This window comes from Ranitomeya variabilis, chromosome 6, assembly GCF_051348905.1.
Source record: "Ranitomeya variabilis isolate aRanVar5 chromosome 6, aRanVar5.hap1, whole genome shotgun sequence".
NCBI classification, from domain to species: Eukaryota; Metazoa; Chordata; class Amphibia; order Anura; family Dendrobatidae; genus Ranitomeya; species Ranitomeya variabilis.
In genome coordinates this window covers 542,038,234-542,062,269 of record NC_135237.1, presented here as the reverse complement: position 1 = coordinate 542,062,269, position 24,036 = coordinate 542,038,234, and the positions used below count along the sequence as shown (strand labels likewise).

The following is a 24,036-nucleotide window of genomic DNA, read 5'->3' as shown; positions in this document are numbered from 1 at the left end:
GCTTGTTCTGCTGCCGAAGATCTTGTTTTTGTCACTATGTAATTTCTGGGGGGGGGGGGGGAAAGAAAATCTATTTTTAGACCGGATTGTATGAGTTTTAAAATCCAGGTGTTGTTGGATATTTTCTTCCAGGCAGGAAGAAATGAGGCGAGCCTTCCCCCCACCGTAGGGTCACGGGAGGTGTTGCCGAAAAGGTAACCCCTATCTCGTCTTCTCCCTTCTTCCCATTTATTCTGTTCTCTGGGAGGTCTCCGACGAAAAAATTTTCGGTTCCGAAAGGACTGTTTAAACGGGGCTGGTCCCAGATTTGGAAACCCCTTCTTTATGTCTCCAGCTTTCTGGAGGATGTCATCCAGGGTTTCCCCAAATAAGAAATTCCCCTCACATGGGATAGAACACAACTTTAGCTTCGTTTGGAGGTCCCCTGGCCAGCTCTTAAGCCATAGGGTTCTTCTAGCTGCGTTGGAGAGGGCAGCGGCCTTGGATGTTAACCGTACTGAGTCCGCTGAGGAGTCCGCTAGGAACGCTGCTGCTGCCCTAATGGCAGGGATTGAGTCTAGCAATTTACTCCTGGGTGACCCATCCTTAATCTGACTTTCCAGCTGGTCAATCCACACCATTAAAGATCTGGAGGTGCAGATCGCTGCAACTGCAGGTCTCAAGCTACCCCCAGCCGATTCCCATGCCCCTTTAAGAAAGGTATCCGCTTTCTTATCTAAAGGGTCTTTGAGGGTACCCATATCCTCAAACGGGAGTGCGAATTTTTTCGAGGCTTTGGCCACTGCTACGTCCAATTTTGGTGCCTTGTCCCAAGAAGTGGACGCCTCGTCCTCAAAGGGATACTTTCTTTTAAGCGAGGGCACTGAAGAATTTCTCCAGTCCGGTTTTTCCCATTCCTTTTTGATCAGTGACTGGACATTGGAATTTAATGGAAAAGTTCTTCGCTTTTTTTGTCCCAGACCTCCAAACATTATATCTTGAGCCGGTTTATCGGGTCTGGGATCCTCAACCCCCATAGTGGCTCTGACGGCTTTTACTAAGGCGTCCACTTCCTCTAGTGGGAAGCAATGACGGCCCGAATCTTCATCGGAGGAAGATAGGGAGGATTTAGAATCGTCAGAATCCACGTCCTCAGATGAGGATCGGACAGAGTGGGAATATACCGACTCCTTCACCTTATCCTTCCCTTTTTTGGAAGATAACAGGGCATTTTGAACTTCAGATCTAATTATAGTTTTAAGTTCAGATGCGAAATCAGGGGTCTCTTCACACAATAAACGCTGAATGCAAGATTTAGAAAGCTTTTTGCTCCAGGTTACCGGCAAAGCTTTGCTACAGGTGGGGCAGGCCCTATTTTTCTTTTTCTCCAGGCTCTTCTTACCCTAGTAAGGGAGAAGAGGGAACCCCATTATAAAATATGTACTTTCACGGAGATCACTCACCATTCGGATGTGGAGGCAGGTACCGGTTCTGGAGGAGGGCCTGGGTCTGGTAGAGGAGTCTCTTGAGGAGGGGAGTTAGTCTTTGCAGCAGATCTGCTGCGCTGCGTAGACCGACTGCTAGACCCACTTCTTCTGGAACTCTTGGGGTCCACCTTCTTATGGTGCTGCTGCCTGGGCTGCAGCTGCTGTGGATCGCTGTCCTCCATGGTTACAGGGAGATAGTGCGACAACTATGTGTGCACCATCTCCCTATTTGAATCCGGCGCCACCTCCGGCATTCTATCGCACTTCCGGTCCTGCGCACCTCCACCTGGGAGAGGAGACTACCGCGCATGCGCGCGGAGATGACCCGGAAGTCAATGCCGCATTTCCGGAGCGGCGGCCATCTTTCTGCACCCGGAGCATGCAGCAGCCGGCACAGAAGCTCCGGGTGACCAGCGCCCCTTCCTCCCTCAGAGTCGGGCGGCGTTCTCTCCCCCGCACACCCTGAAGAACCCCTCGGTTCCAGCGGTGGCGGCTTCGGGTGCCGGACAAGCCGCGGCAGGAGCCTCCTCGCTGCCGGAACCCGACGTCCCGGTCCGTAATACAGCTTCTCAGGTACCACCAAGAAGAGGTTCCCCGTCGGGGACAGGAAACCAACTGATGCGAGGGAGAGGTACCGCCCTTTTATCTGTAGGTTTCCTGTCCCTGAAGGGCGGATCCCCTCTCCGTAGTGCTGTCATGGGGGACCGAGAAAAAGTTTTTTTTTTTGGAACAGGATGATCGTGGATGGTGGCCTTCGGGGACATATGTGGTGAGTGTGTACTACATGTTGTATGTAATCAGTAAATCGACGTTTTCTTCCTCAAATTCCTGAACTCTGGCGTTCAGCAGCTCCATCTCCACGCTCTTCTCCTTCTCCAGGCGGTTGTAGGTGTCTCTGTGACGCTTCAGCTCGTCGTCCAGGATCTGCTCCAACCTCGTCTCTTGGTCCTTCAGCATCTCCTCAAGTTCATGGACTCTCAGTACAAGCTGTGTGTTCTCCAGCCTCAGCTTGCTCTTCACGTCTCCACTCGTCTGGTTGTCGTTCTCCAGCTCTGTCACCTTCTTCTCCAGGAAGCTGACCTTCTCTGTGATGTCGTTCTCACAGGAGTCAATGCTGTCTCTGAACAAGTCCTCGGTGCTGCCATTGCTGCTGCTCAGGTTACTGGTGTTCATGAGCTGCCTCCCAAACGCCGTGCTGGAGATCTTCCTGTTGGGGCTGTTGGCTCGGAGGTTCCTCAGTCGGGCCTCCAAGTCGTTGAGGAGGGTGATCTTCTTTGAGCACTGGCTGCAGTACATGTCCAGGATCTCGCTGTGGTAGAGGCTCCTCATCTTACGTGGTGTCTGCCCGGCACTGGAGGAGACGGAGGAGCCCAGGTCAGAGAGTGCGTTGTTCCGGCTCTCATCATCAGGGCAGGGGCTGCTCGGAGTATAATACACATCCCCTTCACTGTAGTCTTCAAACTGCTCCTTGTTACTAATCAGGGAGGCCGAGGAGCGACTGGAGAAGTACGAGGAGGCCGCGGGAGTGAGGAGGCTCTGATCTCCAGGGAGGTACAGTCCCCCAAGATCTTTGCTGTCATCGCCCCGACACTCATCGGAGGCCTCTGAGCTCTGGGTGCTCTCGATGGCGCTGTCCAGGTCCGACTCATGGTGGCCAAGGGTTACACCGTCCTCTGTTGTGAACTATTGTTCTTGGCTCCCTCTTGTGGTCATTAGCGGTATGGCAATTGGAGTGTCTTTCCCCAGGTTGGCACTCACCTGCTTCGTTTGGCCTGGGTGTGCCTATATAAACTTCCTGGATACTCAGTATTGTGCCTGGATTCGTTGTTATCAGACCTTGTCTGTTTTCTCCTGTCTCCTGGTCTCCTGATTTTGCAAGATAAGCTAAGTCCTGCTTTCTTATTTTTGTGCATTTGAGTTTCCCTTATTCTGTTCCAGCTTTGTTTAAAATGTGATTCCTGATTTTGCTGGAAGCTCAAGGGGGGCTGTTATCCTCCCCCCACACCGTTAGTCGGTGCGGGGGTTCTTGGATATTCAGCGTGGATATTTTGTAGGGGTTTTTGCTGACCGTATAAGTCATCTTCCTATTTTCTGCTATTAGTCAGTGGGCCTCTCTTTGCTAAATCTAGTTCATTCTTACGTTTGTCATTTCTTCTTACCTCACCGTTATTATTTGTTGGGGGCTTGTATTATAACTTTGGGGTCCTTTCTCTTGAGGCTAGAGAGGTCTTATTTTCTCTGAAAGGGTTAGTTAGTTCTCCGGCTGGCGCGAGACGTCTAGAACCAACGTAGGTACGTTCCCCGGCTGCTGCTAGTTGTTTGTGCTAGGATCAGGTATACGGTCAGTCAAGTTACCACTTCCCTATGAGCTGGTTTTTTGTGTTTGCAGACTTAGCTGGTACTCCTGAGATCCTCTGCCATTAGGATCATAACAGTAATCCAGGCCTAAAAAAAAAAAAAGTGCATTGCTGAAGTGGGACTATAAGAAAAGGTCTGAGTTTTTTTTTGTTTTTTTTTCTTCCTCCACTCTCTGAGTGGCTTGAAGCTCTGCTGCAGACATGAATGTTCAGACTCTGATTACTAGTGTGGATCAGCTTGCTGCACGTGTGCAGGGCATTCAGGATTTTGTTATTAGCAGTCCTATGTCAGAACCTAAGATACCTATTCCTGAGCTGTTCTCTGGAGATCGATTTAAATTTGGGAATTTTAGGAATAATTGTAAATTGTTTCTATCTTTGAGACCTCGTTCGTCTGGAGACTCAGCTCAACAAGTTAAAATTGTTATCTCCTTCTTGCGGGGCGACCCTCAGGATTGGGCTTTCTCATTGGCGCCAGGAGATCCGGCATTGGCAAATATTGATGCGTTTTTTCTGGCGCTCGGATTGCTTTATGAGGAGCCCAATCTTGAAATACAGGCAGAAAAAGCATTGCTGGCCATCTCTCAGGGCCAGGATGAAGCTGAGGTGTACTGCCAAAAATTTCGGAAATGGTCCGTGCTTACTCAATGGAATGAGTGTGCTCTGGCCGCAAATTTCAGAAATGGCCTTTCTGAAGCCATTAAAAATGTGATGGTGGTTTTTCCCATTCCTACAAGTCTGAATGATTCTATGGCTCTGGCCATCCAGGTTGATCGGCGTTTGCAGGAGCGCAAAACTGCTAATCCTCTGGCAGTGTTGTCTGAACGGACACCTGACTCAATGCAATGTGATAGAATCCTGACTAGAACCGAATGGCAAAATCATAGGCGTCAGAATGGGTTGTGTTTTTACTGTGGTGATTCTACACGTTATCTCGGCATGCTCTAAACGGCCATCAAAGGCTGTTAGTCCTGTCGCCATTGGTAATTTGCAGCCTAAGTTCATTTTGTCTGTGACTTTGATTTGCTCATTATCTTCCTACCCTGTTATGGCATTTGTGGATTCAGGTGCTGCCCTGAGTCTTATGGATTTATCATTTGCCAAGCGCTGTGGTTTTGTCCTAGAGCCTCTAGAAAATCCTATTCCTCTTAGAGGAATTGATGCTACACCATTGGCGGAGAATAAACCGCAGTATTGGACACAACTGACCATGTGCATGTCTCCTGAACATCGGGAGGTGATTCGTTTTCTTGTTTTGCATAAAATGCAGGATTTGGTCGTTCTGGGTCTGCCATGGTTACAGACCCATAATCCAGTTTTGGATTGGAAGGCAATATCCGTGTCAAGTTGGGGTTGTCAGGGAATTCATTGCGTTTCCTCGTCGGTGTCTATTGCTTCTTCTACTCCTTCTGAAGTCCCTGAGTATTTGTTGGACTATCAGGATGTATTCAGTGAGTCCAGGTCCAGTGCCCTTCCTCCTCATAGGGACTGTGACTGCGCTATAGATTTGATTCCTGGTAATAAATTTCCTAAGGGACGACTATTTAATCTGTCTGTACCTGAGCATGCCGCGATGCGTGCTTATATTAAGGAGTCTTTGGAGAAGGGACATATTCGTCCATCCTCTTCCCCTCTTGGTGCGGGATTCTTTTTTGTGGCCAAGAAAGACGGCTCTTTGAGTCCGTGTATAGACTATCGGCTTTTGAATAAAATCACTGTCAAATTTCAGTATCCTTTGCCACTATTGTCGGACTTGTTTGCCCGGATTAAGGGTGCCAAGTGGTTCACCAAGATAGATCTTCGCGGTGCGTACAACCTTGTGCGCATTAAGCAGGGAGATGAATGGAAAACTGCGTTCAATACGCCCGAAGGTCATTTTGAGTACTTGGTGATGCCTTTTGGGCTTTCTAATGCCCCCTCAGTGTTTCAGTCCTTCATGCATGATATTTTCCGGAAGTATCTGGATAAATTTATGATTGTTTATCTGGATGATATTCTGGTTTTCTCTGATGATTGGGATTCTCATGTAAAGCAGGTCAGGATGGTGTTTCAGGTTTTGCGTGATAATGCTTTGTTTGTGAAGGGCTCAAAGTGTCTCTTTGGAGTGCAGAAGGTTTCCTTTTTGGGTTTTATTTTCGCCCCTTCTACTGTGGAGATGGACCCAGTCAAGGTCCGAGCTATTCATGATTGGACTCAACCCACGTCCGTTAAGAGTCTTCAGAAGTTCTTGGGTTTTGCTAATTTCTACCGTCGTTTTATTGCTAATTTTTCTAGCATTGTAAAACCTTTGACGGATATGACCAAGAAAGGTTCTGATGTTGCTAATTGGGCTCCTGCGGCCGTGGAGGCTTTCCGGGAGCTGAAGCGCCGGTTTACTTCGGCGCCTGTTTTGTGCCAGCCTGATGTCTCACTTCCCTTTCAGGTTGAAGTAGACGCTTCTGAGATCGGTGCAGGGGCTGTTTTGTCTCAGAAAGGCTCTGGTTGCTCTGTGATGAGACCATGTGCTTTTTTTTCTAGGAAGTTTTCGCCTGCTGAGCGGAACTATGATGTTGGTAATTGGGAGTTGTTGGCTATGAAGTGGGCATTTGAGGAGTGGCGTCATTGGCTCGACGGAGCTAAGCATCGTGTGGTGGTCTTGACTGATCATAAAAATCTGATGTACCTCGAGTCCGCTAAACGCCTGAATCCTAGACAGGCTCGTTGGTCGTTGTTTTTCTCCCGTTTTGACTTTGTGGTCTCGTACCTGCCTGGTTCAAAGAATGTGAAGGCTGATGCTCTTTCTAGGAGTTTTGTGCCTGACTCTCCTGGAGTCACAGAGCCAGCGGGTATTTTTAAAGAGGGAGTAATCTTGTCGGCCATTTCTCCTGATTTGCGACGTGTGTTGCAGAGATTTCAGGCTGGTAGACCTGACTCTTGCCCACCTGACAGACTGTTTGTTCATGATAAATGGACCAGTAGAGTTATTTCCGAGGTTCATTCCTCAGTGTTGGCAGGGCATCCTGGGATTTTTGGTACCAAAGATTTGGTGGCTAGGTCCTTTTGGTAGCCGTCCCTGTCGCGGGATGTGCGATCTTTTGTGCAGTCCTGTGGGATTTGTGCTCGGGCTAAGCCTTGCTGTTCTCGTGCCAGCGGGTTACTTTTGCCCTTGCCTGTCCCGAAGAGGCCTTGGATGCACATTTCCATGGATTTCATTTCAGATCTTCCGGTGTCTCAAGGAATGTCTGTCATATGGGTGGTCTGTGATCGTTTTTCCAAGATGGTCCATTTGGTGCCCTTGCCTAAGTTGCCTTCCTCTTCCGATTTGGTTCCTTTGTTCCTTCAGAATGTGGTTCGTTTGCACGGCATTCCTGAGAATATCGTGTCTGACAGAGGATCCCAGTTTGTGTCCAGATTCTGGCGATCCTTTTGTGCTAGGATGTGCATCGATTTGTCATTTTCATCTGCCTTTCATCCTCAGACTAATGGCCAAACTGAGCGAACTAATCAGACGCTGGAGGCTTATTTGAGATGTTTTGTTTCTGCGGATCAGGATGATTGGGTTACTTTCTTGCCACTGGCTGAGTTTGCCCTTAATAATCGGGCAAGTTCCGCTACCTTGGTTTCGCCATTTTTCTGCAACTCTGGTTTTCATCCGCGGTTTTCCTCGGGTCATGTTGAACCTTCTGACTGTCCTGGGGTGGATTCCGTGGTGGATAGGTTGCAGCAGATTTGGAATCTTGTGGTGGACAACTTGAAGTTGTCACAGGAGAAGGCTCAGCGCTTTGCCAACCGCCGCCGCGGTGTGGGTCCCCGACTTCGTGTTGGGGATTTGGTTTGGTTGTCTTCTCGGTATTTCCCTCTGAAGGTTTCCTCTCCTAAATTTAAGCCTCGCTTTATTGGTCCTTATAAAATTTTGGAAGTCCTTAATCCGGTGTCGTTTCGTTTGGATCTTCCGGTGTCGTTTGCCATTCACAATGTGTTCCATAGGTCTTTGTTACGGCGGTACGTGGTGCCTATGGTTCCTGCTGTTGAGCCTCCTGCTCCGGTGTTGGTCGAGGGCAAGTTGGAGTATGTGGTGGAGAAGATCTTGGACTCTCGTCTCTCTAGACGGAGGCTTCAGTATCTGGTCAAATGGAAGGGCTATGGTCAGGAGGACAATTCCTGGGTGGTCGCCTCTGATGTTCATGCGGCCGATTTGGTTCGTGCCTTTCACGATGCTCATCCTGATCGCCCTGGTGGTCTTGGTGAGGGTTCGGTGACCCCTCCTTAAAGGGGGGGTACTGTTGTGAACTATAGTTCTTGGCTCCCTCTTGTGGTCATTAGCGGTATGGCAATTGGAGTGTCTTTCCCCAGGTTGGCACTCACCTGCTTCGTTTGGCCTGGGTGTGCCTATATAAACTTCCTGGATACTCAGTATTGTGCCTGGATTCATTGTTATCAGACCTTGTCTGTTTTCTCGTGTCTCCTGGTCTCCTGATTTTGCAAGATAAGCTAAGTCCTGCTTTCTTATTTTTGTGCATTTGAGTTTCCCTTATTCTGTTCCAGCTTTGTTTAAAATGTGATTCCTGATTTTGCTGGAAGCTCAAGGGGGGCTGTTATCCTCCCCCCACACTGTTAGTCGGTGCGGGGGTTCTTGGATATTCAGCGTGGATATTTTGTAGGGGTTTTTGCTGACCGTATAAGTCATCTTCCTATTTTCTGCTATTAGTCAGTGGGCCTCTCTTTGCTAAATCTAGTTCATTCTTACGTTTGTCATTTCTTCTTACCTCACCGTTATTATTTGTTGGGGGCTTGTATTATAACTTTGGGGTCCTTTCTCTTGAGGCTAGAGAGGTCTTATTTTCTCTGAAAGGGTTAGTTAGTTCTCCGGCTGGCGCGAGACGTCTAGAACCAACGTAGGTACGTTCCCCGGCTGCTGCTAGTTGTTTGTGCTAGGATCAAGTATACGGTCAGTCAAGTTACCACTTCCCTATGAGCTGTTTTTTTGTGTTTGCAGACTTAGCTGGTACTCCTGAGATCCTCTGCCATTAGGATCATAACAGTCCTCATGGTAGAGCTCAGAGTCGCTGTCCACGCCGTCTGCGGTCACGTACATCCCATGTGTGAGGTCGGAGCCCTCGGGGCGGCCGCCACTCGTGCTGTACCGGGGGCTGCGGGTGACGAGGGCCGACATTCGCCGCCGCTGATCTCCCGGATCGCGATCTTTGTAGTGAGATCAGACACCGCAACGGTGCTGCAGCCCCGCCCCGTCACCTAGACACCGGAGTCCCCGCCCACCACAGGATGTGACCAATAGAGCGGTGGGATATGGGGTAATAAGGGGTTAATGTCACCTTGACATTGTAAGGTGACCTTAACCCCGATTAATAATGAAGAGGCGTCAATAAGACGCCTATCCATTATTAACCCCAAATTACTGAAACACAAAAAAAAAGACACAGAAAAAAGTATTTTAATTTTCAAAGTTTTACCATACTTACCAATCACACGATCTGTTCTTGTCTTTTCCGACGTAGTCCATTAATATCGATTGTCCCACGGCGATCTGCCATGGAGAACAGCCACATCAGGAGATGTGACTACTCTCCACAGCTGCCAAAACACACTGACAGCAGCAAAAGCTCCTGCAGTGTGTCTGCGCATGCGCGAGAGTTTACCGGAGTTCAATGAACTCACAGCAGTTCAAGTGCTGTAAAGTGAGCTCCCGGAGTTCATTTAACTCCAGGAAAACGAACGGGCAGCTCCGATACACTGCAGGAGCAATTAACTCCTGCAATGTATCACCGGAGGATGTCGTGGGACAAGCGATATTATGGATTACGACGGAAAAAGGTTTTTTTTTTGGAACAGGATGATCGTGGATGGTGGCCTTCGGGGACATATGTGGTGAGTGTGTACTACATGTTGTATGTAATGTATGTTTTATGTGTGTTTGTGTTTTTAACCCATTGTAGTCAGTCACCTGACGATGGGACAACTCTCCCATCATCAGATTTCGATGGGAGAAGTAGTCCCATCTGACGAATGACGACAATGAGTCACTACTGACAGACACTGCATACCATTTTCACCATATGCCTCACATCGATCCCCAGGCGACGGTACGACTCCATTTTCGCTACACTCCGCCCACACACTTTCTCCACATCACTGACATCACTTCCTTCTGCAGCGTTTTTGACATCCAAATCCGCAGATAATCCGCTGATGGTTTTTACATCTGCGGTTTATCTGCGGGTTTGACCCACAAAATGGAAGTCAATGGGTCCAGAAACGCTGCAGTTCCGCACAAAAAAAGTGACATGCTGTGGAAAATATACCACAGCGTTTCAGTGCGGATTTTTCAGCAGCATGTGCACATCTAGTGTGCGGTTTACATTTACTAACATTACTTTAGCACTACATTGCGGATTTAATGCAATTCCGCACGGAAAAAAACGCTGCGGATCCGCAATTAAATCCGCAACGTGTGCACACAGCCTAACTCTTTTGGTAGCGGTCCAGTGGCCCAGATGAGACTCTCCAAGGAGTAGGGCGCTATATGGGAGCTTTCTATCCGTGACCAGATGGGTGCATGTTGTTCAGCAGTCACTGCTGCCAATTGGGCAATTTGTGCCGCTTTGTAGTATAGGGAAAAATTCGGTAAAGAGACTCCTCCTTGTCTTTTGTGTCTAAATAGAATTTGTTGGGAAATGCGTGATTTTTTGTTGTTCCAAATGAAACGTAATATTTGTGAATTTATTGTTTTAAGTGTTAGTGAAGGTAATGGAATTGGTAGGCAGTGAAACCGGTATAGAAATTGGGGTAGAGTTACCATTTTTATTGAGTGAATTCTGCCTAAAAAAGAGAGAGACGGGGTGGACCAATGCGATAAATATTGTGTAAACTTTTGTAGTAGAATGGTGTAATTGTATTTAATTCTGTCTGCTACTGTATATATATATATAGCAATAGCTGAATAGCTGAAAAGATTTTAAGATCTAGATTTAATAAAGATATGGGCCTATAATATTTTGTATGTAACGGGTCTCTTTTCGGTGGTTTCAGAATAACTGATATATGAGCTGTATAAAATAAAATTCTGGGGGCATTCCCTGACCCTTCAACATATCATTACAATAAGTTTGGATATATTTGAATAGAATTTTTGAAAACTTTTTATAATATAAAGCAGTTAACCCGTCTGGGCCTGGTGCTTTCCCGATTTTTAGATGTCTAATAGTAGAGGTAATTTCTTAATTAGAAATGGGAGAGTGCAGTGTTGCTGCAAAGTTCAGGCTCAATGTGGGTAATGGCATATTATTTAAGAAGTCATCTAGTTTAGGCTTCTTTCACACTAGCGTCGTACTCGGCCCGACGCACTGCGTCGGGCCGACGTACCAACGCTAGCGTTGTTTGCACTGCAACAACGGGTGCAGCGGATGCTGTTTTTCAGCGCATCCGCTGCCCCATTTTGAGGTGCGGGGAGGAGGGGGCGGAGTTCCGGCCGCGCATGCGCGGTCGGAAAAGACGTTCTCGACGCAGCAAAAAACGTTGCAAGCAACGTTTTTTGCAGCCGAAGGTCCGCCACAACACGACTCAACTGTGTCAATGCGTCGCTTAATGTTAGTCTTTTTTGCGACGGATTGCAAAAAACGGTAGTGTGAAAGTAGCCTTAGATGGTGTTAGGGCTAGCGGAACGCACCAAATAATTAGAAAGATAGAGTAAGGTGCGTTCGCAGCCCGGGGTCCACCGTGCAGAGATGGAACCTGCTGCTAGTAATGACGGACTATATGGCGGTACAATATGGATTCACACACGGGTTAATTTCACCCAGTATGAAGAAAGCAAACCCTGTTGCGTCAAAAAATTGGACCTAATTATAAAAATTATAAAATCTTAGTTGCTAAAAGCTAAAGATTAGGCATCCCAAAAAAAGGACATTGGTAGATAATGGGTTAAATACTGATAGAATACAATCATGGTCTGACCATGACGAGGGAATATGTCTGGAATATAATAAAGAAGGTATATTTTCTGAATTGGTAAGGATCCAATCCAATAGGAATGATAAACTCTAGAAAAGTAAGTATATCCTCTTGATTGACAGTGAGTTTCTCTCCACGTGTCAACCAGACGGTGAGATTGTAAAATAGTTTGAAGTATCTTTTTTTTCCTTCCCCGACATGTCAGACCTTTGATTGTTGGAGCTATCAAGAGTCTTATCCACATTTAAATTGAAGTCGCCCCCCCCCCATATAATTACATCATACGATACAGCATTTAGGGCTCTCGCGACTGATCTAATAGTTTTCATTTGTAACGTCGGGGGAGAGTAGCAACTAATGAGGCAAATTCGCTTTTCTTGTGTGGTTCCCCAGAAAATTACAAATCTGCCCTCTTTATCTACTATTGTATCCTCTTGTATAAATGGGAAGGAATTATGAAGAAATATAGCAACCCCCCTCGTTTTTTTATCGTGTGTAGCTAAATAAAATCTTGAGTAAAATTTATGGAAATATTTGGGGGATGAGGTATTTGAGAAGTGGGTTACCTGCAGAAATATTACATCAGGGGAGTGTTTTGAATATTCAATGAATGCTCGTTTTCTTTTTACTGGGGAATTAAATCCCCGTACATTATGTGATAAAATCTTATACATTGGTATTATACAATAAACTATCTAAGTCACCTGGTATAACATCATGTAGGATGCACAGCTTTACGTCAGCTTTTAGTATTATATTCGTCACCATTCTGATAAGAGAAAGGATAGGAAAAATGGGGTGAAAAGTAAAGAAACTTTGAAAACGGTTACAACAAATAACCAATATGCGGGCTAAGGCTATTTTCACACTAGTGTCGTGCACTGCACGTCGCTTTGCGTCGTTTTGGAGCAAAAACGCATCCTGCAAAAGTGCTTGCAGGATGCGTTTTTTCTCCATTGACTTGCATTAGCGACGCATTGCCACACGTCGCAACCGTCGTGCAACGGTTGCGACGGACCGTCGGCACAAAAAAAGTTACATGTAACTTTTTTTGTGTGTTGGGAGCATCTTTTCCGACCGCGCATGCGCGGCCGGAACTCCGCCCCCGCCTCCTCGCACCTCACAATGGGGCAGCGGATGCGCTGAAAAACAGCATCCGCTGCCCCAGTTGTGCGGCGCTTTCAACGCTAGCATCGATGAGGGCACGACGCTAGTGTGAAAGTAGCCTAAGGTGTATCGGTCCATGAACAGTTGGACCCAAAACAGTAATAGCCCAAAGTGGAGTAGCATTTTTGCTCCATTGGCACTGCACTCTGTAAAAGAAAAATATTACTTTGCCCAATAATTATAACAGTAACTAGCATATTGTTTTGAAAGAACCAGTGTAATTGAGTTTTATTCCATTAACTGTCCTCCAAACCTGTCTTAGTATCATTAGCGGGTGTATGGTCTGTTGGGCTTGGTGCGTCGAACCTCCGTCCATTCTCTGCGTGGTCTTTGTCTCTGTGGTAATGCACCTGAATCGAACACTGGGATGCCATCTTTTTCTAATGCTTTTCTTCCTTCCTCTTGGTTTTTTGGTGAATAGGTGGAGTTACCATGCGAGAAGATTAACCCCTTCCCGACATTTGACGTACTATCCCGTCGAGGTGGGGTGGGCCCGTATGACCGCCGACGGGATAGTACGTCATCATCGATCAGCGGCGCTCACGGGGGGAGCGCGGCCGATCGCGGCCGGGTGTCAGCTGCATATCGCAGCTGACATCCGGCACTATGTGCCAGGAGCGGTCACGGACCGCCCCCGGCACATTAACCCCCGGCACACCGCGATCAAACATGATCGCAGTGTACCGGCGGTATAGGGAAGCATCGCGCAGGGAGGGGGCTCCCTGCGGGCTTCCCTGAGACCCCCGGAGCAACGCGATGTGATCGCGTTGCTCTGAGGGTCTCCTACCTCCCTCCTCGCCGCAGGTCCCGGATCCAAGATGGCCGCGGCATCCGGGTCCTGCAGGGAGGGAGGTGGCTTACCGAGTGTCTGCTCAGAGCAGACACTTGGAAAGCCTGCAGCCCTGCACAGCAGATCGTCGATCTGGCAGAGTGCTGTGCACACTGCCAGATCAATGATCTGTGATGTCCCCCCCTGGGACAAAGTAAAAAAGTAAAAAAAAAATTTTTCCACATGTGTAAAAAAAAATAAAAAAAAAATTCCTAAATAAATAATAATAAAAAAAATATATTATTCCCATAAATACATTTCTTTATCTAAATAAAAAAAACAAAACAATAAAAGTACACATATTTAGTATCGCCGCGTCCGTAACGACCCAACCTATAAAACTGCCCCACTAGTTAACCCCTTCAGTAAACACCGTAAGAAAAAAAAAAAAAAAACGAGGCAAAAAACAACGCTTTATTACCATACCGCCGAACAAAAAGTGGAATAACACACGATCAAAAAGACTGATATAAATATCCATGGTACCGCTGAAAACGTCATCTTGTCCCGCAAAAAAAAAGCCGCCATACAGCATCATCAGCAAAAAAATAAAAAAGTTATAGTCCTGAGAATAAAGCGATACCAAAATAATTATTTTTTCTATATTTTAGTTTTTATCGTATAAAAGCGCCAAAACATAAAAAAATGATATAAATGAGATATCGCTGTAATCGTACTGACCCGACGAATAAAACTGCTTTATCAATTTTACCAAACGCGGAACGGTATAAACGCCTCTCCCAAAAGAAATTCATGAATAGCAGGTTTTTGGTCATTCTGCCTCACAAAAATCGGAATAAAAAGCGATCAAAAACGGTCACGTGTCCGAAAATGTTACCAATAAAAACGTCAACTCGTCCCGCAAAAAACAAGACCTCACATGACTCTGTGGAGCAAAATGTGGAAAAATTATAGGTCTCAAAATGTGGAGACGCAAAAACTTTTTTGCTATAAAAAGCGTCGCTGGTTTCACACTTGCGTTTTTGTCTGCAGCGTTTTTTGCACAAAAAACCGCATGCGTTTTTTCCCTATATTTGACATTGAAAACGCATGCGGTTTTTTTGTACGCGTTTGGTCGCGTTTTCAAACGCATGCGGTTTTTTTCTGCATGCGTTCATTTTCAGAAATACAACCTGCAGTATTTTCTTGCGTTTTTAAGCACATGCGTTTGTTTGCGTTAAAAACGCATGCATTTTTATCGAAAAAAAACAGAAAACACACTGAAAAGCCACCCACCACCATCAAGGTGATAAAGGGATCCAAACCCTAACCCTAACTCTACCCCTAACCTCACCCCTAACCGTTTAATGAACATTTTCTGACAGTCATAGTGCCACGTATTTCAGTGCCACGTATTTCAGTGCCACGTATTTCAGTGCCACGTATTTCAGTGCCACGTATTTCTGTGCCACGTATTTCAGTGCCACGTGTTTCAGTGCCACGTATTTCAGTGCCACGTATCACGTATTTCAGTGCCACATATTTTAGTACCACGTATTTCAGTGCCACATATTTCAGTGCCACGTATTTCTGTGCCACGTATTTCAGTGCCACGTGTTTCAGTGCCACGTATTTCAGTGCCACGTATCACGTATTTCAGTGCCACATATTTTAGTACCACGTATTTCAGTGCCACGTATTTCAGTGCCACGTATTTCAGTGCCACGTATTTCAGTGCCACGTATTTCAGTGCCACGTGTTTCAGTGCCACGTGTTTCAGTGCCACGTATTTAAGTGCCACGTATCACATATTTCAGTGCCACGTATTTCAGTGCCACGTATTTCAGTGCCACGTATTTCAGTGCCACGTATTTCAGTGCCACGTATTTCAGTGCCACGTATTTCAGTGCCACGTATCACATATTTCAGTGCCACGTATTTAAGTGCCACGTATTTCAGTGCCACATATTTCAGTGCCACGTATCACGTATTTCAGTGCCACGTGTTTCAGTGCCACGTATTTCAGTGCCACGTATTTCAGTGCCACATATTTCAGTGCCACGTATTTCAGTGCCACGTATTTTAGGGCCACGTATTTCAGTGCCACGTGTTTCAGTGCCACGTGTTTCAGTGCCACGTGTTTCAGTGCCACGTGTTTCAGTGCCACGTATTTCAGTGCCACGTATTTCAGTGCCACGTATTTTAGTGACACGTATTTTAGTGACACGTATTTCAGTCACGTTTAGGGTTAGGGTGAGGGGTAGGGTTAGGGTTAGGGCTAGGGTTGGAGGTAAAGTTAGGGTTAGGGTTTGGATTACATTTACGTTTGGATTAGGGTTGGGATTAGAATTATGGGTGTGTCAGGGCTAGGGGTGTGGTTAGGGTTACCGTTGGGATTAGGGTTAGGGGTGTGTTTGGGTTAGGGTTTCAGGTAGAATTGGGGAGTTTCCACTGTCCAGGCACATCAGGGGCTATCCAAGCGCGACATGGCGTCCAATCTCAATTCCAGCCAATTCTGCGTTGAAAAAGTAAAACAGTGCTCCTTCCCTTCCGAGCTCTCCCGTGCGCCCAAAAAGGGGTTTACCCCAACATATGTGTTATCAGCGTACTCGGGACAAATTGAACAACAACTTCTGGGGTCCAAGTTCTCTTGTTATCCTTAGGAAAATAAAAATTTGGGGGGCTAAAAATCATTTTTGTGGGAAAAAAAAGATGTTTTATTTTCACGGCTCTGCGTTATAAACTGTAGTGAAACACTTGGGGGTTCAAAGTTCTCACAACACATCTAGATAAGTTCCTTGGGAGGTCTAGTTTCCAATATGGGGTCACTTGTGGGGGGTTTGTACTGTTTGGGTACATCAGGGGCTCTGCAAATGCAACGTGACGCCTGCAGACCAATCCATTTAAGGCTGCATTCCAAATGGCGCTCCTTCCCTTCCGAGCTCTGTCATGCACCCAAACAGTGGTTCCCCCCCACATATGGGGTATCAGCGTACTCAGGACAAATTGGACAACAACTTTTGGGGTCTAATTTATCCTGTTACCCTTGTAAAAATACAAAACTGGGGGCTAAAAAATCATTTTTGTGAAAAAAAAAAAGAATTTTTATTTTCACGGCTTTGCGCTATAAACTTTAGTGAAACACTTGGGGGTTCAAAGTTCTCAAAACACATCTAGATAAGTTCCTTGGGAGGTCTAGTTTCCAATATGGGGTCACTTGTGGGGGGTTTGTACTGTTTGGGTACATCAGGGGCTCTGCAAATGCAACGTGACGGCTGCTGACCAATCCATTTAAGTCTGCATTCCAAATGGCGCTCCTTCCCTTCCGAGCTCTGTCATGCGCCCAAACAGTGGTTCCCCCCCACATATGGGGTATCAGCGTACTCAGGACAAATTGGAAAACAAATTTTGGGGTCCAATTTATTCTGTTACCCTTGTAAAAATACAAAGCTGGGTGCTAAAAAAATCATTTTTGAGAAAAAAAATAAAAATTATTTTCACGGCTCTGCGTTATAATCTGTAGTGAAACACTTGGGGGTTCAAAGCTCTCAAAACACATCTAGATAAGATCCTTAGGGGGTCTACTTTCCAAAATGGTGTCACTTGTAGGGAGTTTCAATGTTTAGGCACATCAGGGGCTCTCCAAACGCAACATGGCGTCCCATCTCAATTCCAGTCAATTTTGCATTGAAAAGTCAAATGGCGCTCCTTCCCTTCCAAGCTCTGCCATGCGCCCAAACAATGGTTTACACCCACATATGGGGTATCAGCGTACTCAGGACAAATTGGCCAACATTTTTTGGGGTCCAATTTCTTCTCTTACCCTTGGGAAAATAAAAAATTGGGGGCGAAAAGATCATTTTTGTGAAAAAATATGATTTTTTATTTTTACGGCTCTGCATTATAAACTTCTGTGAAGCACTTGGTGGGTCAAAGTGCTCACCACACATCTAGATAAGTTCCTTAGGGGGTCTACTTTCCAAAATGGTGTCACTTGTAGGGAGTTTCAATGTTTAGGCACATCAGGGGCTCTCCAAACGCAACATGGCGTCCCATCTCAATTCCAGTCAATTTTGCATTGAAAAGTCAAATGGCGCTCCTTCCCTTCCAAGCTCTGCCATGCGCCCAAACAATGGTTTACACCCACATATGGGGTATCAGCGTACTCAGGACAAATTGGCCAACATTTTTTGGGGTCCAATTTCTTCTCTTACCCTTGGGAAAATAAAAAATTGGGGGCGAAAAGATCATTTTTGTGAAAAAATATGATTTTTTATTTTTACGGCTCTGCATTATAAACTTCTGTGAAGCACTTGGTGGGTCAAAGTGCTCACCACACATCTAGATAAGTTCCTTAGGGGGTCTACTTTCCAAAATGGTGTCACTTGTAGGGAGTTTCAATGTTTAGGCACATCAGGGGCTCTCCAAACGCAACATGGCGTCCCATCTCAATTCCAGTCAATTTTGCATTGAAAAGTCAAATGGCGCTCCTTTCCTTCCGAGCTCTGCCATACGCCCAAACAGTGGTTTACCCCCACATATGGGGTATCAGCGTACTCAGGACAAATTGTACAACAACTTTGGGGGTCCATTTTCTCCTGTTACCCTTGGTAAAATAAAACAAATTGGAGCTGAAATAAATTTTGTGTGAAAAAAAGTTAAATGTTCATTTTTATTTAAACATTCCAAAAATTCCTGTGAAACACCTGAAGGGTTAATAAACTTCTTGAATGTGGTTTTGAGCACCTTGAGGGGTGCAGTTTTTAGAATGGTGTCACACTTGGGTATTTTCTATCATATAGACCCCTCAAAATGACTTCAAATGAGATGTGGTCCCTAAAAAAAAATGGTGTTGTAAAAATGAGAAATTGCTGGTCAACTTTTAACCCTTATAACTCCGTCACAAAAAAAAATTTTGGTTCCAAAATTGTACTGATGTAAAGTAGACATGTGGGAAATGTTACTTATTAAGTATTTTGCGTGACATATGTCTGTGATTTAAGGGCATAAAAATTCAAAGTTGGAAAATTGCAAAATTTTCAAAATTTTCGCCAAATTTCCATTTTTTTCACAAATAAACGCAAGTTATATCGAATAAATTTTACCACTAACATGAAGTACAATATGTCACGAGAAAACAATGTCAGAATCGCCAAGATCCGTCAAAGCGTTCCAGAGTTATAGCCTCATAAAGGGACAGTGGTCAGAATTGTAAAAATTGGCCCGGTCATTAACGTGCAAACCACCCTTGGGGGTGAAGGGGTTAATGCATGCGGAAATCCCCACCTGTATTTGATATTTGCTTTGATTAGAGCCGTTGTTATGTCCTTCATAGCTCTTCTCATTAAGGTCGCTGGGCAGATGTCAGGGAATATGGAAACAGTATCTGGCACACCTGGCAAGTTAGTTTTATTGCGAGACGCTTTTAGTAACAAGTCTCTTGTTTCTTCATGGTGTAGTTTAAGAACAATGTCTCTAGGTGAGGCATCTGGTTTGGGTCCACCTAGCGCTCTGTGGATCTTTGTAATCCGTAAGATGTTAGGGTCCACTTGTGGTAAGAGAGCACTGAAGAATTGTGAGGCCATCTCCTTTAGGTTAGTATCATTTTCTGGTAGTCCCTTGATTCTAAGATTGCCCCTCCGTGAGCGATTCTCCAGATCTTCACATTTAAGCTCTAGGAACTCGATTCTAGCGTATTGTTCTTGTAGCTGTTCTCTATCATATTCAATAATTAATCTCTCTCCTTGCTGCACTCCTGCTTCACCTCTTTGTAAATCCCTTCACTGGCTCCCAATTTCCCAGCGTATCCCGTTTAAATTACTAACACTGACCTACAAAGCCATCCATAACCTTTCTCCTCCATATATTTCTGAACTAATCTCTCAATATCTTCCCTCACGTAATCTCTGGTCCTCCCAAGACCTCCTTCTCTCCTCCACACTTATTCGCTCCCCTCCCAATCGCCTCCAAGACTTCCTCCTAATATCACCCATCCTCTGGAATTCAGTGCCCCAACACATCCGGTTATCCACTTCTTTTGGATCCTTTAAAAGAAACCTGAAAACCCACCTCTTCAAAGAAGCTTATAGCCTATAAAGACCACAAGGCCTCCTCAACACCATTGGAGCTACTGCAACCCTCGACCTACTGTCTCCTTCCCCACCATCCTGTAGAATGTAAGCCCGCAAGGGCAGGGTCCTCTTCCCTCTGTACAGTCTGTCATTGTTAGTTTTGTTTACTGTAAGTGATATTTGTATTTTGATGTAACCCCTTCTCATGTACAGCACCATGGAATTAATGGTGCTATATAAATAATAATAATAACATCAGCGGTATCATCCATTCTTTTCTCCAGATCATTGGTTCTTTGAGCGATGTCTTGAATTTGTTGTGTAAAATTGTCTATTGTCTTTTGGATAGTTTTTAAAAGCTCCTCCATTGTCATAGGAATCAAGTTTGCTAGTGGTGTTGTGTCAGCCTGTTGAGACTTCTGGGGAGGGCTGTTAGAATTTGCTGAGGATGATTGTGAGGCTGACATGTTACGACTTGTGGATTTTGTACGTTGAGATAATAACTGTGATGTTGATCTGATGTTAATTTCAGGTACTGTGGATTTTTTGGGGCGCATCGTTTAAAGACTTGTTGTGTCTAACATCTCAATTTACGAAGGTTGGCTGTACTTTCGAGTGCATATTAGGGCCCATGGTGTCAGCCCCAGTGCGCCATAGTCATAATCCACCAGGGCTGCCCGTGCCCTCCTTGCTGAATTTTTGAAGGGGGAGACTTATTATTTGAAACAGGTTCACACAATGTAGAAAAGATTTTCAAAACAGTTTTATAGTGCAAGAGGTTTCCAAAAATGCTAGTCAGTGTGTGGTTATAGTTTTAGTTGATGAAGGGATTATCTTATTTTTAGGTGCAATTCTTAGGTTGGCCACTAAATGCCTCTTTTGTTCTTGTCTCCAACAGTTATGTGGCATGTATTATATTCCAGAAGTGTGATTTTTAAAGACATTTGAAGAGATATTTTAAAATCAGAAATTTCTGGGGGTTATAGTCAGTTAGATGGCGAGGACGATTCCTCCCTTGTCCCCTTTTATCCACTCTGATCTCTCTTCTGTCCTCTTATACTCCTTCTTCTCCCTCTTATAGCTACACTCCGTTACCCCCTCCTTATTATTTAAAATTTTTTATTTTCCGTTCCTTCTCAGGGATGACCCCTCCTGAGCTATTGAGACCGCTATCCTCAGGTCCCCTGCAGTCAGCAGAGTTTTTCAATATGGCGTCGGTTTGTGGTGGGAAAAGCTCCCAGTACCACCGCCACTCCGGGTCTGGCCAGCCCGTGTCGCGGAGCGGATAGAGGGAGCAGCAGAAGTAGCCAGAGCTCCCCAGCGGTGAGTGATCGTTGTGCTTCCCCCGTTTATGGCGTCCTCCCTGCTGGCACAGTGGGGCTTAGCGGAGGGGTTAAGGAAGATGGTGTCGTGTTCTGCATCGCTCAGTGTACTGTTGCTCATGGTCAAAGGATGATGGTGGGTAAGAGCGGTTCTAGCCCGGGTTTTCAGGAGAACGAGTGGAAGGGGGCCCGGGCAGTCCCTTTACCTCCGTGGTGTACATCACAAGTCGATCCACCGGCAATCTCAGCTCCGAGTTCGAGGAAGATGGCATCCGTCCTCCTCCCACCGCGATCCCACTATTTATCTCCTTGCACAGCTGCTAAAGTCACTTCTTGGCGCACTTATCACCTCCCCGGGATTCAGAGAGGGTTCAGGTCATCTTTTATGATCAATTGTGACCTTTGTGATCCTGAATATCCCAGTACTTTTCTGTTTTTTTGCAGGAGCTCCTGTCCACCACATCTGCTCCTCACAGCAGTCAGGCCACGCCCCCCAGATTTTTATTTTTGAAGGATAATACCAGACTTGTGTGTGTTTTAGGGCGAGTTTCATGTGTCAAGTTGTGTGTGTTGAGTTGTGTGTGGCGACATGCATGTAGCGACTTTTGAGAGATGAGTTTTGTGTGGCGACATGCGTGTAGCAACTTTTTGTGTCGAGTTGCATGTGACAGGTTAGTGTAGCAAGTTGTGTGCAGCAAGTTTTGCGCATGGCGAGTTTTGCGCGTGGCGAGTTTTATGTGTGGTGCATTTTGAGTATGTGCAAGTTTTGTGTGAGGCAACTTTTGCATGTGTTGCAACTTTTATGCATGTGGCAATTTTTCCGCGTGTGCAAGTTTTGCGTGTGGCGAATTTTCCATGAGGTAAGTTTTGCACATGTGGCGAGTTTTGCGTGAGCCTAGTTTTGCATGTGGCGCATTTTGCGCGTGGCGAGTTTTGAGCGGCGACTTTTGTGTTTCGACTTTTTTGTGGCGAAGTTGGTGTATGTGTGGTGAAATGTGTGCTGAGGTTGATAGGTGTTCAAGCACGTGGTAGTGTGTGGCGCATTTTGTGTGTGTTCATATCCCCGTGTGTGGTGAGTATCCCATGTCAGGGCCCCACCTTAGCAACTGTACGGTATATACTCTTTGGCGCCATCGCTCTCATTCTTTAAGTCCCCCTTGTTCACATCTGGCAGCTGTCAATTTGACTCCCAACACTTTTCCTTTCACTTTTTCCCCATTATGTAGATAGGGGCAAAATTGTTTGGTGAATTGGAACGTGCGGGGTTAAAATTTCGCCTCACACATAGCCTATGACGCTCTCGGGGTCCAAACGTGTGACTGCAAAATTTTGTGGCTGTAGCTGCGACGGTGCAGATGCCAATCCCGGACATACACACATACATGTATGTGATGTAACACATTCTAATTATGTACAAGACCAATGAATTGTGGAATGGGGGTTATAGCGTTTAATTTAATATTGGAAAATAGCTCTAAATTGTCAGCACAGAGATAAATTGGGGATAAAACACTCTGAGGAATGCTGTGCGAGCAGGTTGCAAGATGCAGTAACGGACCGGAGGCAGAACAAGGTTTAACGTGTGGTTTACTTTTAACAGGGAATACTCCACACAGGGAGGAAGCAGAGTAAAATGGGTTGAACAGGGAAATGCAAAATGGGATGAGATAAGTGCTAGGGAATTAAAGGGAAAGTTCAGTAACGTAAAACTTATCAGTCCAACGATATCAGAATGTGGATTCCTGGGTTGAAGTGATGGCGCCAAGGCCGTGGCGCGTGAGAGGTCCGGCGTGGTCCTGAAGAAGATGGCATTCTGGTACTCGGCGGTGGTGGTGAATCCTCGTCCTGACGGGGTTCCTGAGGCTGAAGTGCAGGGATGGTTAGTGTCTATCACTGCCGGCAATTAACGTACCCCGGCAGTTGCAAAGGGGTGAATCAGGATACAGTTCACAGCGGGTCACCCAGTTTCTCGGTCTCAGCTTGCATGCTAATATGCCCTGGCGGGAGATACTGTCGCTCATGGTCACTGGAGCTAGCGGGGGCTTCACAGGTCGCTGCTGGCAAACTCTGTGTGTGTGTGCCTGGGGCATCTATGGCTTGGACCTGCTCCGTTCCGAAGCTCAGAGATCGGAGCACTCACAATGATCTCCTGCTTGCTGCATGTTCCCACCAAGACTGCTGTTTCCAACGCGCTGAGACTCCCTGCTTAGCCACGCCCCCTACAATCTACGAGCTTCCTCACCCAGCGGATGTTCACCCACTCAGGATCCTGTGACTGATGGCTCCGGGCAGTGTGTAGACAAACAAAGCAATAAACAGAGCTAAAATGAGCAGGACCAGGGCAATGATGATGTACTTCTTGTAATTTCTCCAGATCAGATGGAAAAAACACTTGAAGGGGTTGACGAACCAGGAGAAGGATGTGTCCGGACGACTGGAAGAAAGAACCAGAATGTTATTGATACTTGGATGGTAAGTGGCCTTCATACATGTGAAATAAAATGTATTGTCAACACAAGCGGACAACCACCTAATGTGTACGGGGGCCTTTCTACTCTTCTCCGACAGTTGATATTGGGGGAGAGAAGGATCTGGCCATTGGAATTTCAACACCCGATCCTTTTGTACCGAGCCTAGCTAGGGGAAGTCTGGCAGCGGCGCTTTCGTGAAGATCACAGTAAAGCTCGACTGAACTGAGCGTTCCTATGTATGGGAACTCGAGGGGGGGGGACAGCTATCGAACGGAAAAATGAATCATCCGACAGCTATCATATCTGCAAGGTCTTCTTTACTTGGCTTTTGTGGTCTACCAGGCACCAAATTAGAACTTTTAATTGGAATCATTAAAAAAAATGCTTCTGTATCTAGATACTCCTGTGACATATTTATTATATTCTCCAACAATTTTCCTTTTTAATCTGAAGAACATCTACTTAT

The 24,036-nt window shown here is 45.9% G+C and overlaps 2 protein-coding genes across 3 annotated transcripts in view; both read right to left on the bottom strand.

The window, feature by feature from the left end:
- Window positions 1-2,246: 2,246 nt before the first annotated feature.
- LOC143783324 (rab11 family-interacting protein 4-like) lies at window positions 2,247-9,030 on the bottom strand. Its single transcript, XM_077271727.1, has 2 exons — window positions 8,828-9,030; window positions 2,247-3,139 (listed from the first exon to the last, which is right to left on the bottom strand). The coding sequence occupies exons 1-2, from the start codon at window positions 8,973-8,975 to the stop codon at window positions 2,247-2,249; spliced, it is 1,041 nt and encodes a 346-aa protein (XP_077127842.1). The 5' UTR covers window positions 8,976-9,030.
- Window positions 9,031-22,669: 13,639 nt separating this feature from the next.
- Window positions 22,670-24,036, bottom strand: part of FER1L6 (fer-1 like family member 6) — a 181,733-nt gene continuing 180,366 nt past the window's right edge. For both annotated transcript variants that reach the window (XM_077271183.1, XM_077271184.1), the window contains one exon: window positions 22,670-23,533. In XM_077271183.1, the coding sequence (XP_077127298.1) occupies window positions 23,353-23,533 (181 nt within the window). In that variant the 3' untranslated portion in view covers window positions 22,670-23,352. The remainder of the gene's footprint in view (window positions 23,534-24,036) is intronic.